Here is a 13,246-nt window from a genome sequence, read left to right as displayed (position 1 = left end):
TACCCCCCACCTGGCGTTGACTTTTGAGTTGGCAAAGAGCCCGGCTCGTGTCCTTCGAACACGTTCAAGTCCCTCAGGGAGTCAGATCACGTTGACTGGAATGAGTCACTCGGCTGGAAACATCCCTTCCGAGGCAGCTCCGGGTGGGCACGTTTAGTCCTAGGCGCGGAACGGGACTGCAGCGAACAGACTGAGCAGCCTGGGAGCAGGTAGGGCCCGAGGCCGGCTGTGCTTCTGGGGCTCCTGAGGGAGAGGGCGGTTGTCCCCGGCGACAGCAGAGCTGCCGCACTGACCCGTGGGGTGGACAGGGCAGCAATACCAATGAGGTTGGCAGTCCGGCAGCAGTGCCGGGGACAATGCAGCAGCTGACTGTGGTCACTCGCTCCAGAGTGGGGGGGGCAGGGGCGAGGAAGTGGTGATGCAGCCTAGCCTTCGCTCTGACCACGGGATCCTGGTATACCCCCTCCAGGAAATTCAGGGTCGTGCAGAAAAGTGGGAATGTGTATTAGGAGGTTGTCTCCTGGTGGGGGAGGAAGATCAGCAGGCGGAACACGTGCCTTTTACCCGGAAGGCCTCACTTCAAACCCTGGCGGTTGGGGCCAGAGCGATAGGACAGTGGGTCAAGTACTTGCCTTGCATGCAGCATCTCTGGATTCTTTGGCCCTACACTGCCTACGGCCCCTTGAGCCTGGCCAGGAGCATCCCTGAGCACAGAGCCAGGAATAAACCCTGAGCACTGCCGGGTGTGGTCCCCAAACCAAACAATCCCCCTGGCACCACAGGGTCACTGAATACCTCCAGGAGTGACTCTGAGCACAGGGCCTGGAGTGGCCCATGAACGCTGCCAGGTGTGGTGCCACCTGCTCCCCTCTAAGCCAACAGAAGTTCTCCAGAGACACAGCACAGCGGGTAAGTAAGGCACTAGCCTTGTGTGCAGTTGACCCCAGCGTGATCCCCAGTACCACATATGTCCCTTATGTCATATGTCATACTCCACAATGGAGTATGTCATACTCCACAATGTCATACATGTCATACTCCACAATGGAGTATGACCTCCCCTCCCCTCCCAAGCCATCCCCCGTCCCTCCCAGTAATGTCTCTTGGGGCTGGAGAGCTAGTAACGGGCTGAAGGCATGCTTGTGTATAGGAGGCCCAGGTTCATACTGTCCCCCAGGCACACTGGGGCAGGAGCAACCCCCAGGAACCACTCAGTGTAGCCCCAAAACAGGTCATTTGGGCCCCAGAGATGATGTAGAGGGCTGGCGTGAACAGCTGGCATCCTGGAGCCCGGGTCCGGTGCCCGTCTCTGCCTCCCTCCCTGTCAATAGTAATAAAATAGAAACCAGGGGCTGGAGGGAGAGTATAGGAGCCAGGGTGCTTGTTCCACACACTGCTGACCAGGGTTCAGTCTCTGGCACTGCATATGGTCTACTGAACACGGGAGGCAGGCTCCTTGAGCACAGGTGTGACCCAAACACCCCCCCCCCCTCCATCTCCCAAAACTGTTCTAAAAGAAGTCTCTTTTGATCTCTTGATTTCGCTCTGGGCCCTGGAGTCCTGCTGGGCTGCCTGGGGGCATTTCCTTCCCCATCATTTTCACGTCTTTACAAGGGGTGTTAGAAACAGTATTTGGGGAAATGGGTGGGAAATCAGTGGCCTCTGCAGGGGGCAGGGAGAGGTGTTTCTCTGGCCTCACTGTGGGGTGGGGGGAGATGAGGCAAATAGGAGGTGCAGTGGGGGTTGGGATGAAGTCCTATGGAATCTTAGAACATTTCCATGAAGTTATTCGGGAGTGGGGTTGGGAGTAACCATGTTTACTGGGAGTGAACGCACCTCGTTAGCAGCATTTATAGGGTTGCTTTCGGATGATTCTGGTTCTTGTGAGAAAGCAGCAGGTAGATCTGGCTAACAGCTATATGAAAATAAGAATTGGGGTTGTCACTTTTTTTTTCCTGAGGGGGAAGGGGCAGAATCACCAGACAAGGGTGTGAAGGGGCAGGTTGGCATGTACTGAGAAGCCTGTATTTACACTGGCTGCTCAGTAAGTCAAATGCCAATGCTGGGTGACCAGCATTTTCTGGCAACATACTTGCCGTTTGACCGTCCTTGTCTCTCATCTGACTATGCCCCAAATCCTTCCTGCGTGTCTCTAGTCCCCTTGGCATCTCTGGTCTCAGCTGCTGGCTTTTTTGTATGCCATAAGGTATTTCATTTGATCATTAGCTTTGACCTACTTTGGTAATTTAGTAAATCACAATTTCCACTCACCATCGCCTTGACTACTTGCTGGAATTTGTAGTGTGGATGAACTAATTCTCTCCCACGAAGACACTGACCCCCGGCGGAAGGCTGGAGAACACGTCTGAGCTTTGTGCATCTAGTGGCTTCCTCTTTCGTGGCCAGGGTCCGGTCCAGACTGGGAAAGAGGGGCCCCTGCAGGTGTCTAACTGGGTCGCCCCCACTAGGAGCTCGAGTGTTGATGTGTTGGCTCCCCTGTGACTTGGCAGTCTTTCCCAACATGTGGAATCACACAATGGACCATTGAACGAGGTGCCCCGACCGGGAGAACGTGTACTCCAGGCTACGCGAGGGGCTGGGGGGCACTCAGTGTTTTTGTGTTGAAAGCCGGGCTGCTAACATCTACCTTACGGTGTGAGCCCCAAAGAGCTCATCGACACGAGAGTCCCAGCAGAGCCCCGCCGTGCTGGCTCACTTGTTCTGGAAGCTTTCGGTGACCCTGGGTTTTTGTGGGGCTGTCTGGGACTCTGGGTTCCTGGTGCTGCTGCCTACATGGGTAGCCATCCCTCTGTTGGGGGGAGTAGGCGGTGGAGAGGAAAGAGCTTCCTGAGTTTTCCTTAGCTAGTGCTGATCTTTTTGTTCTGGGGGGGGGTGGGGGAGAAGCACACCCGGGATGCTGTGGATGGAACCCCGGCTCGCCACGTGCAAGGCTAGAGCCCTACCTGCTTACTGTCTTTACAGCCCTAGAGCTGATCTTTGCAGTGGGGTTTTGGGATGGGGACAATATAAGCCTCTTCCTGAGCATCATGGTGACTTTTAGTTGCCCAGATCCACCCCTAATTCCGACTGCTTGCCCACGGCTCTCTAGGAGGGCTGGTGGGGGTATCCCAGGCCACCTGAGAGACACTCTGAGCCTTTCACCCGCTGAGGGCTCCTCTCTCCTGCTGTTTGAGCCCCAGGAGACAGCGCCCGACGCTTCCTGCACTTCCCCTGCCCTCCACAGGAGGGAGGCAGGAACCCGCCGGCGGCAGCTTCCTGCCAAGCCCCTCAAGCGTTATTTGCTCAGCTGCCAGCTCTCGGGTCTGCATAGCCTTACCTGGGGTGCAAGGCGCTCCACGGTTTCCTGTTAGCCTTGTAAATTTTTTTTTCTTTTTTCAAGGAACAGGGAGACCTGTTCTTACCAACCCCTCCCCAAAGAAGAACATCATGCTTTTCAGGCATCTTTTTGGATGTTCTCATTTCTTTTTTTTCTCATTGTTTTTGTTTTTGTTTTGGGGGCCACACTGGCAATGCTCGGGTGTTATTCCTGGCTCTGCACTCAGAAATTACTCCTGGCAGTGCTCAGGGGACTGTACGGGATGCCTGGGATTGAACCCCGGTTGGCAGCGTGCAAGGCAAGTGCCCTGCTTGCAAGTGCCCTGCTCCCTGTACTATCTCTCCAGCCCCCTTTTCTTCCCTTTCTTTTTTGGTGATGCTGGGTTCGAACCCAGGAACTCCTACATGTGAGGCAAGTGCTCTGCTACTGAGCCATGTCCCTTGCCCTGTTGTGATTTTTTTTTTTTTCCGGAACACTCCTGGCTCTGTGCTTGGGGATCTAAGTTGGGTCAGCTGCATGCAAGGCCTTGCCCGCTGTACTGTTTCTCCAGTCCCCGCGACCCTGTGTTTGTTTGTCTGTTTGTTTTTGGACCACACACAGGCCTGTGCTTGGGAGCTGCTCGGGACAGTGGTCAGGGGACCTTGCCGTGCTGGGGGGTCCAGCTGCTCGGGAAAGCATGTGCTCTAGTCCTCTGAGCTCTCTCCCTGGCCCTGTTCTTTGTTTTTTGCTTGATTTGGGGCCACACTCAGCTACAGTCAGGGGTTACTCCTGGTCTGTGCTCCTGGTGGTGCTCAGGGGGACCACAGTGGGGTGCCTGGGATCGAACCCGGGTTGACTGCGTGCAAGGCCAATGCCCTACGTACTACAGTATCATTCCGGCCCTGGCTCTTCATGCCGGCTCAGCATTCAGCTGCTGTAAAGGATCAGCCAGCTTCTCTCTCAGTCCTCCAGAGTCAGGACTGCCTCAGACAAGGAGCATTCCCCTAAGAAGGGAAGGCTCGGGGCGAGAGGCGGACCTTTGTGCTGAGAAAAGAGCCACAGCTCTTTTTTTTTTTTTCCTTCTGCTGACATAAGATTCATCCTGGTCTCTGCCCAGAGGCCAGGCTGGGGCAGGCCTTTGCAGGGTCTCGGAGCAAGGGCCCTGCAGGGGATCGCTGAGCCGTGCATTTGCGCAGAAAACAGACAGAGAAAAACTAGCTGCTCTGGCGAATATTATTGATAGCTTAAAAAAATAGCTTCTGAAGTTTTCTTATGTAGAGTGAAAAAAAAAACACGAGCCCCTTTTCCTGTCCTGTGGCCCCCCCTTTTTCCAGGGCTGGGGGTGGGGGTCGGGTGAAGGCAGCAGGGAGTCTGGAATCATCCCTGTTTCTCAGGACCCCCCGGGCAGGCTAGGGACTTACACAGGAGGCGAGGCCAGGGGGCACGGGGCCGGCGGCCCTGGCCCTTCCTCTTCCTGAGACAGATTCTGGAAGTGGGGGGTGGCTGCCGTGAGGTGAGGCCCGGAGGAGGGTACGGGGGACAAAGGAGAGGAGAGTGTGGCCGGTCCGGGAGGGGCCTGGGTTGGGGAGGACCCAGGCTGCAGGCCGGGTGGCAGGGGGCCAGTGTCCGAAAGCCCTGGAGGCGTACCCGGGGCGCTGAGGACCCCGGGGGAGGGACCAGGGAAGAATCCATGAGTTCCATTCAGAAGTCCCTGTGTCCAGTTGGGCTGTCCAGACCCTCGGTCCTGATCCTGGAAGGTCTGGTTCTGCAGCCCAGGCACGGGGGCTACGAGCAGCTGCAGACTCGGCCCGAGTAGTCCAGAGCCCGCAGTTCTGGCCGAGACGCTGGCGTTGGTCTCCGGCATCCCAGAAGTCCGGCGCGGGAGCTGGCTCAGCTCGAGGGCGGTGGTGGTGGTGGTGGTGGGCAGGGCCCGTCTGGCACAGAGGGCAGGTCCCACGACCAGCAGCAGGAAACGCACCTTCCCTCGGAGCAGCTGCTGGAAACTCAGGAAGATGGCCCCCGGGTCCTGCTGGGCTGTGGTCCTGCCCTGTGGGGGAGGCTGAGGGCAGAGGGCGGGCCTGAGGCCAGAGGCCGGGGCCAGATCTGCCTCTTGGTCGACACAGGAAGGCCGGGGCCCCGCTGCGGGCCTTCAGGCTGGGGGTGGGGAGGACTCCTCGGCAGATGTCCCCCCCCAACGCCCCTCTCTCCCCTCCAGGCTTCCTAAGGGGGATGCGTCTGCTGAGGAGGGGGGCTTCCTCGGTCGGTGCCCCTGGCTGGGCATTTACCTGGGCTCCGAGCAGGCCCTGCAGGGCCCCGAGGAGGAGGCGGACCTGTCCCGCAAGCTGTCCCAGCAGGGCCGAGAGGCAGGTGGGTCCCAGCTGCGCCCGCGCTGCCACTGCTCCCTCCAGCAGCAAGGCCGCCGCTCCCAGCACGTCCTGTGCTCGGGCCTGCTCCTGGCAGAGGGGGAAGAGAGAAGCGGAGCTGCTTCAAAGGGCTCCTAGCGGGTGGGGAGCCTGCAGGAGTCGCCAGCAGGATGAATCATAGGCGCTGGGAACTGGACAGGACCACGGGCCCACCCAGCACAGGAATTCCTTCGGTTTCCCGACAACTGGCCCTCGGCCTCTGCTGGGCCAACTGTGGTGTCCCGGAACCCGGCCTGCCCCGACACTCGGTGGCAGCCCCCACGGCTCTTGTATTTCCCCCTGTCCTCGTGAGGCTGACGTCTGTCCTAGGGTGGACTTGGCCTCTGGAGTCTGGAGCTGGAAGGGCTACTCGTCGGGCTGTAAAACCTTAGGGTCAAATAATAATTATTTCAGAGCTGACTGTAGGGATGAGAAGAGGAGAACAGCCATAAAGACTGTTCCCGGGGGGCTGGAGCCATAGCACAGCGGGTAGGGCGTTTGCCTTGCACGTGGCCGACCCGGGTTCGATTCCCAGCATCCCATAGGGTCCCCTGAGCACCGCCAGGGGTGATTCCTGAGTGCAGAGCCAGGAGTGACCCCTGTGCAATGCCAGGTGTGACCCAAAGAGAAATTAAAAAAAAAAAAAGAAGACTGTTCCTGGGTCTCTAAGGGGTCCGACTTCCTACGTGGCAGGGGAGACAGGAAATTCTGGGGATATCTGGGGAGGGGGGTGGTGAGAACGGATTCTCCGAGGACGGCTTTCCTCATGGCTTCCGGCACCTCTCATCATCTTCCTGTAGGCCATGCTTCTCCAAGCAAATCAATTGCTTAGGCTTTGGTTTTGGATTTGGGGGTCGCATCCAGCTCTGCTCACGCTTACTTCTGGCTCTCTGTTCAGGGGTGACTCCTGGTGGTGCTCAAGGGGACCCTGTGTGACACGGAGGATTCGAACCAGGCTTGACCACGGGCATAACTAGAGCCTTAACTTCTGTGCTAGTGCTCTGGCCCAGTCGCCTAAGCTCTAAACAAGAAACCACTCCCCAAGTAACGTGTTGCCTTTGTTCGGTTGTTGCAGTGCTAGGGATCAATCCAGGGCCTCTCATATAGGAGGCACGAGCCCTACCATGGAGCCACATGCCTACCCTCTTCATGCAACTTATTTTCCAGCTTCTATCTGTCCAGCTTCTTCCTCCTTCTGAACTGAAGCTAGTTTGTTTGTTTGTTTGTTTATTGGACACACACAGCGATGTCCAGGAATTATTCCTGGATCTGTGCTCAGAAATTACTCCTGGTGGTGCTTAGGGGACCATATGGGATGTGGGGGTTGAGCCCAGGCTAACTGCTTGTAAGGCAAATGTCCTACCCGCTGTGCTGTGCAAGCTAGTTTATAGTATGGACCCTCTGAATAAATGGAAGTCAATTCAAATTCATGTATTTTTGTTTTGGGGGGCCACACCCAGTGAAGCTCAGGGGTGACTCCTGACTCTGTACTTAGGAATCTGTGCTCAGGAGACCATATGGGATGCTGGGGACCGAACCTGGGTCAGCTGCATGGCAGGTAAATACACTACCTGCTGTACTATCTCTTTAGTGCCCTGAGTTTATTTGTATTTAAAGGAGGTGATCTAACGCTGAACTCAGTACTCTTTTGGGTTGTTTTGGGGGTTGGGTCTCTCCCAGACCAAGTGATGCTGGGTATTGAACCCAGGGCCCCACAAATACAAGACACGTGCTCTACCATTGAGCTATATCCCCTGTCTCAGGCCTGTACTTTTTGTTGTTGTTGTTTTGTTTTGTTTTGTTTTTTGCTTTTTGGGTCACACCCAGCGATGCTCAGGGGTTATTCCTGGCTCTATACTCAGGAATCACTTCTGGCGGTGCTCGGGGGACCCTGTGGGATGCCAGGGATCGAACCCGGGTTGGTTGTGTGCAAGATAAATGCCCTCCCCACTGTGCTATCGCTTTGGCCCCATCAGGGCAGTACTTTTAAGTGCAGGCAACTTACAGTTGAGCCTTATGGGAATATTTCCACAATGAAGATGCCAAGCCTTTAAAGCTGCCTAAAATCACTAGCTTTTAAAAATAGCTGCTTCAGTAATGGGGTCAACTCAACCCTCCCAAATTTTCCTCATAGTAAGTTCTTGGGCTAGATCTTTGTGGCCGGGAAGCAGGGGCATCATGGCCTGAGCAGCAGCGGGACTTTCTTCAGTTGCTTTCCACATGGAGAATTTTACGTGCCTCTCTGTTAAATTTCACCTTGTGTTTGACCTCGCGTCTCCAAAATTTGCGTCTCGATTCTGCCACTTGTTCACTTAGCTGTGCTTTCTAGGGCTCTGTGTCGTGTGTGGAAAATAGCCCCCCTGAGAAGGCAACGTGGTTAGAGCTGAAGACACAGTAGAGCGGGTAAAGCCTTGCATGCAACCAACACTAGTTTGATCCTTGGCACTGCATGTGGCCTTCTGTGCGCTGCCAGGAGTGAATCCTGAGCACAGAGCCAGGAGAAAGAGCTGTGCACCGCTGGGTGTGGCTCCAAAACCAAAAATGGAAACAAAACAAAAACAAATTAAAAAAAAGGAGGCTGCATGGTTCTAGGTCAGAAGCAGGGCAACGAGAGAGAGATTTTCTGTCCAGACTTACGTAGTTTTTAGCAGCTTGAATCTATTTAACATACGGGGGGGCACGTTGTCCATAGGATAGCATCGTGTTAGAAGGGAGGCAGGGTTTGTTAGCTTAGCCATACTCAAGGTGGTACCCTTTCAGGGAACTCAGACCCTATGAAGAGGGCCAAAGAGAGAGGAGATGGGGGTGGTGGGTGATGGGGGTGGTGGTGAAGGCACTTGGCGAGCCTGCCTCTGACCCCACTTGGAACCAGGGAAATCATAGACGTTCCCCTTAGCACCACCAGGGGTCACTCCTGAGCAGGGATCCAGGAATAGCGCCTGAGCACTGCCGTGTATCCCCCCCACCCCCCAAAAAAATCCCAAATCCAAAACCAAACATTTGAAGAATTCAGGAGAAGTGTAGGGAACTGAGGAAAACAGGACTTAGGGAAAGCAGGCCAGGGGGCGGCTTCCTTACCGTCTGGGTTTTCCATTCTGCCAAGCTAAAGTCCACAGCGGGCAGCAGGACAGGTGAGGACAAAGGGTTAACTTCCGGGCACTGGCTCTGTGGGAAAGAGTAGTGTGTGTGTGTGGGGTGGCCGGGAGGAAGGGGCTGGAAGAAGGGAGTAGGGTGGCCCAAAGACCAGCCAATACAGAAGCATCCTTCGCCTAGAGGGGTATCGGGAAGCAGAGTTGGAACCGTGAGTGGCCGTAGGCCACGGAACCTGAGAGCTGATCCACAGAACTCACAGAACTGAGCTGAACTGGGGTGGGGGGGGTCCTTAGACATTGGTGGAAAGAAGCGGACACTGATGGGAAGCGTGTGGTATTAGAATGTGGTATGAAGGAAACTGCTGCTGACTATATTATTATTATTGATATATATACTTTTTTTTTCCTTTTTGGGTCACACTCGGCTATGCACAGGGGTTATTCCTGGCTCATGCATTCAGGAATTACTCCTGGCGGTGCTCGGGGGACCATATGGGATGCTGGGAATTGAACCCAGGTTGGCCACGTGCAAGGCAAATGCCCTACCCGCTGTGCTATTGCTCCAGCCCCATATATATATATATATATACATATATATATATAATCTATTTCTTTTTCTTTACTATTTGGGTCACACCCGGCGATGCACAGGGGTTACTCCTGGATCATGCACTCAGGAATTACTCCTGGCAGTGCTTGGGGGACCATATGGGATACTGGGAATCGAACCCAGGTTGGCCGTGTGCAAGGCAAACGCCCTACCTGCTGTGCTATTGCTTCAGCCCCAGTATATATATATATATATATCTTATACATATATACATATATATAATATACACAATTATTATTATTTTTGTCATATCATCTGTGTTCAGGGCTTACCCCCTCTCTGCACGCAGGGACCACTCTTGGCAGGGCTCAGGGGACCATACCGGGAATCGGGGATTAAACCCTGGACATCAGTGTGCAAGATGAGCCCTGCCCTCTGTACTCTCTCTCTGGCCCCTCGAGAACAGTATTGTAAGTCACGGTGAAGCAGAAATGAAAGGGAAAGGAAAAGCGAAGAGCAGCAGGGGCTCCGTGTCGTGTGTCCAGACTGGAGCTGTGTCAAGAGGGCTGAACGGAGGCTCCCGGTCCTCACCCGCACCAGGGTGGCGACCTCCTGCGAGGGGCGCGAGGGGCAAGGGGCTGCTCACCAGTCTGCTGTGAAGGAGCTGGGCGTCGCGAAGCAGCTTGTTGAGCAGCCGGGGGTCGCAGGCAGGAGGGGCGGGCAGGCCCAGAGTGAGTCTCGCCGTGAGGAGAAGCATGGCCCGGAGGAGCAGTTCTTAGTGGCAGAGCCGAGAGGTGGCAGGGGGTGCGAGAGGGAGAAATCATCCTCAGGTCGGGGCGGCTGCAGACCCCTGCTCCCACGCCGGGGGACTTCAGAGCCGGGAGCCTGGTTCTCCTGCCGGCCCCCCTCCACCCCAGCCCACCCCGCACTCAGCTCCCTTCTCTCTCCCGGGGTCCCTGCTGCCTGCTCTCACCAGTCAGCTCCATTCTGGCCCGGCTGTGTGCTCGGAGTGGCCCCCCTGCGTGGGGCCCCTCCCCGGAATCCTTCCTGAGGCCATGGAGGCGGCTGGGGCACTGGCACTCGGGGACAGAGTGGGCTGGGACACAGGTGGGCCGAGGAAGAGGGCCTAGAATCTACCCTGTGAAGGGACGGGAACAACGAACATTTGATCAAGTTTCCAGAGCCAGGTTCTGCCCACAGGAACAGACGCCGGGAAAGCGCCTGTCTAGACCTGCTATAGCACTGGCTGAACCCACCCCCGCTCCCCCGCGTCCCCTCCAGGCCAGGGGTCTTCTCAGTGCTGGCTCCCTGCTCCCCACCGCGGAGAGCCAAGCTGTGTGGGCTGGGGTTGGGGGACCGGATATGGAGGTGCATCTTGACGGGGCGCCCGAGGCTGGGCCACCTGTCTGACTGGGCCGGAGGAGGTCTGGGCCCCGGATAGAGGATGGAAGCATGATGGCCTAAGTCTGGGAGGACGAGTGGAACCCTGGGAGCGGGGCCTGGGAGAGGAGCTGGCAACTGTGCCCAGCGTGCTGAGGGGTGGCGTGGAAGGCAGGGCTGGAGCAGAGTCGGGCAAATGTGACCCTGGGTGACAGGGATTAAAAGCACGGAGAGAAGTGGGCACGGGAGAAGTGAGCCTCCCAGCCCTCCCCCACCCCCAGAGCTCCCCGAGGCTGCATCTTTGTCGCATTCCAAGTTCTGCGGTACCTGGTCTTCCACAGCCAGGAGATGGGCAGACAGTCCTGGCACTTCCTTCCTGAGGCCCGTGGCCCAGGATGGGCACCTGCTGGGTGACGTGACGTCCACCTTACATGGTCAGCCTCAACCAAGACACGCGGCATAGTTGTCCCGGAGCCGGCACCTTCCTCCCTTCCCCCTTCTGCTTCCTCCACAGGACCCCCTACATGGCCGCCTCCTCCTCCTCTCGCGAGTTGTGCAAAGAAGGCTGCACCTGATTCAATATTGGGATTTCCTGTTGGTCTGTCAACATGCCGGAGCCCTCCTCCCATCACCTGCTCCTCGGGCCGGGCGCGCTGGACCCCGTGCCCCTCAGCCAGGCAATCCAGACCAGGGCTAGGTAGGAGGAGGGCCGGCCGGGGCTGTGTCTAGCTCAGGGCCGGCTGCCCGAAGCCTTAAATGGACACCCTGTCTTCTCCCCGTGGGTCCATTTCTCCTTTGCTGAGGGCCAGCCAGGATCGTGCCCGTTTGCACGAAGTTCTGTGAACAGTCCCCGAAAACCCAGCACCCCACCCCCTCCCCCCTGGCTCCGTCCCGCTCCTCCCCTTCTGGGAAGGCTCCACTCTTCTCGACAAAGGTCAGTGCCTGGAGGTTCCAGTTGGCCGGCCCCTCCCCCAGTGCAGAGCCCAAGTCCTCTTTCCTGTCCTTCCCTACCGCCCCCTTCACCCCAGACCCTGCTGGTCACTTACCAGGGGGAGAAGGGCTCCCGGCCCCAGGTGTGGCACACGGGGCAGCAGATGGAGGAAGGCGTGTGTGGCGTTGGGGCCTTGCCCCTCCACGGCGGTGGGGTCATTCGCCTGCCCAGGCGGCCGCTGCCCAATCAGAGAGCAGGGAGCCAGCAGACACTGGCGAGGGCCCCCGGAAGTGACGCCTTCTCCTCCCACCCTCGCTGGACCAGGGTCCACCCGTGGGAGGCCCCCCCGGCCTCCACCCACACCACGGCCCGGAGGGTTCCACGGGGGGACGCAGCCACGCCAAGCCCATGGAGAGCCGGCCCCAGCTGCGGCGGGAGGCCGGGAAGGGGAGCGGAGGCTTCCTCCAGGAGGAGTCTGGCAGGACATTCCCGTCCCAGGGGAAGAGGCACGCAGGCCGGTGGCCGGGCTCGCGGCTCTAGAACGCTCTGCCCAGACACCACACCTGCTGCCTGGCCCTCCAGGGCCCTGGCTGGGCTGCCTGGGGTAGGGACACATGCCCAGGAGGACCCTGGGCATTGCCTGCCCCAGCCACCCCACCCCACGCAGGGGTCAGGGTGCTGGGGGAAGAGCGCGTGAGGATGTGGGGTCAGTGTTGGGCTGGGTGAGTGGTGGGCACGGGCTGGGGTCACTCAGGTGGCCCTCTGCTGGGCTCTGAGGTGGGGGCGTGCCCGCCTTTGCTTGCCCCCTCTCTCTCCCTCCTGCGTCTCTTCCCCGTCCACATGTGACAGGAGGAATAACCAGGCCCATGTGTCCCTGTCTCGGGAGAGACAGCTGCCGAGCCTCCCCCACGCATACCTCCGAGGGCCCCTCTTCCTGCGGTCCCCGCTCTGCTTCCTTGGCTTTCCCCGCAGCCTGTCTCCCCACAGTCTCTGTCCTTAGGGGCCTCCTGGCCTGACCTTGTTCCCATCAATGCCAACCCCACCCCCGCCCCCCACGGGCCCCCCGTTTCTCCTTCCTCAGGCTCCCTCCTGCTCCTCCTCCGAGGATGGGGCTGTCTGCTAAGGAGTATGGCCTCGATCCCGGAATTCTCCAGTTCAGCCAGACAAGATGCCTCCCGAGATTAGGAAGGAGGGTGCTGGGCCGGTGGGGAGGATGGGGGTGTGGGGGGGTGGGAGGGGACAGGAGGCCTTCATGACCAGCAGGCCGGGACAAAGGAGGTGGGCTGCCTGTGGGCGGAGGTGCTCCCCCATGGGGGGGAGGGAGAGAGCCAGCGTGGGGCTGGACGCTGGCTGAGTGGATGTGCCCGAGGACAGGTGAGACCAGGGAGGGCACGGCGGGTCACCAGACAGAAGGGGGACCCGCTGTGACTGAGTTGGTGTGTGTGTGTGTGCGCGCACGCACAGGCGCATGTGCGTGTGTTTGAGATGTACGGGGGCCCAGAGTCCAGGGGTGATCTGTCCTGGGGTCCTTCCCTGCAGGTTGTCACCCTTCTGGCAGGAACGCAGTCCTAGTCC

General features: G+C 58.0%; 1 protein-coding gene and 1 long non-coding RNA gene across 4 annotated transcripts; one reads left to right on the top strand and one right to left on the bottom strand.

Moving 5' to 3' along the window:
• The first annotated feature begins 50 nt into the window (after window positions 1-50).
• LOC129402076 (uncharacterized) lies at window positions 51-11,793 on the top strand. Its single transcript, XR_008628535.1, has 3 exons — window positions 51-209; window positions 783-909; window positions 11,255-11,793. It is a non-coding gene; the product is annotated as an uncharacterized LOC129402076 (long non-coding RNA).
• On the bottom strand, window positions 4,539-11,146 carry THPO (thrombopoietin). 3 transcript variants are annotated; one of them, XM_055126808.1, is made up of 6 exons: window positions 11,068-11,146; window positions 10,334-10,498; window positions 10,007-10,134; window positions 8,797-8,883; window positions 5,602-5,769; window positions 4,539-5,363 (listed from the first exon to the last, which is right to left on the bottom strand). In XM_055126808.1, exons 2-6 carry the CDS (start codon window positions 10,344-10,346, stop codon window positions 4,734-4,736), a joined length of 1,026 nt encoding a protein of 341 aa, XP_054982783.1. In that variant the 5' UTR covers window positions 10,347-10,498; window positions 11,068-11,146; the 3' UTR covers window positions 4,539-4,733. The 3 variants fall into 3 exon arrangements, with proteins under 3 accessions (XP_054982783.1, XP_054982784.1, XP_004603326.1); XM_004603269.3 differs by having other exon boundaries at window positions 4,545-5,375; XM_055126809.1 differs by lacking the exon at window positions 8,797-8,883 and having other exon boundaries at window positions 4,541-5,375.
• Window positions 11,794-13,246: the final 1,453 nt, after the last annotated feature.

The sequence above is a fragment of the Sorex araneus genome, chromosome 2, assembly GCF_027595985.1.
Source record: "Sorex araneus isolate mSorAra2 chromosome 2, mSorAra2.pri, whole genome shotgun sequence".
In the NCBI taxonomy this organism is placed as follows: Eukaryota; Metazoa; Chordata; class Mammalia; order Eulipotyphla; family Soricidae; genus Sorex; species Sorex araneus.
The sequence above is the reverse complement of the archived record's forward strand: the minus strand, read 5'-3'. Positions and strand labels throughout refer to the sequence as shown.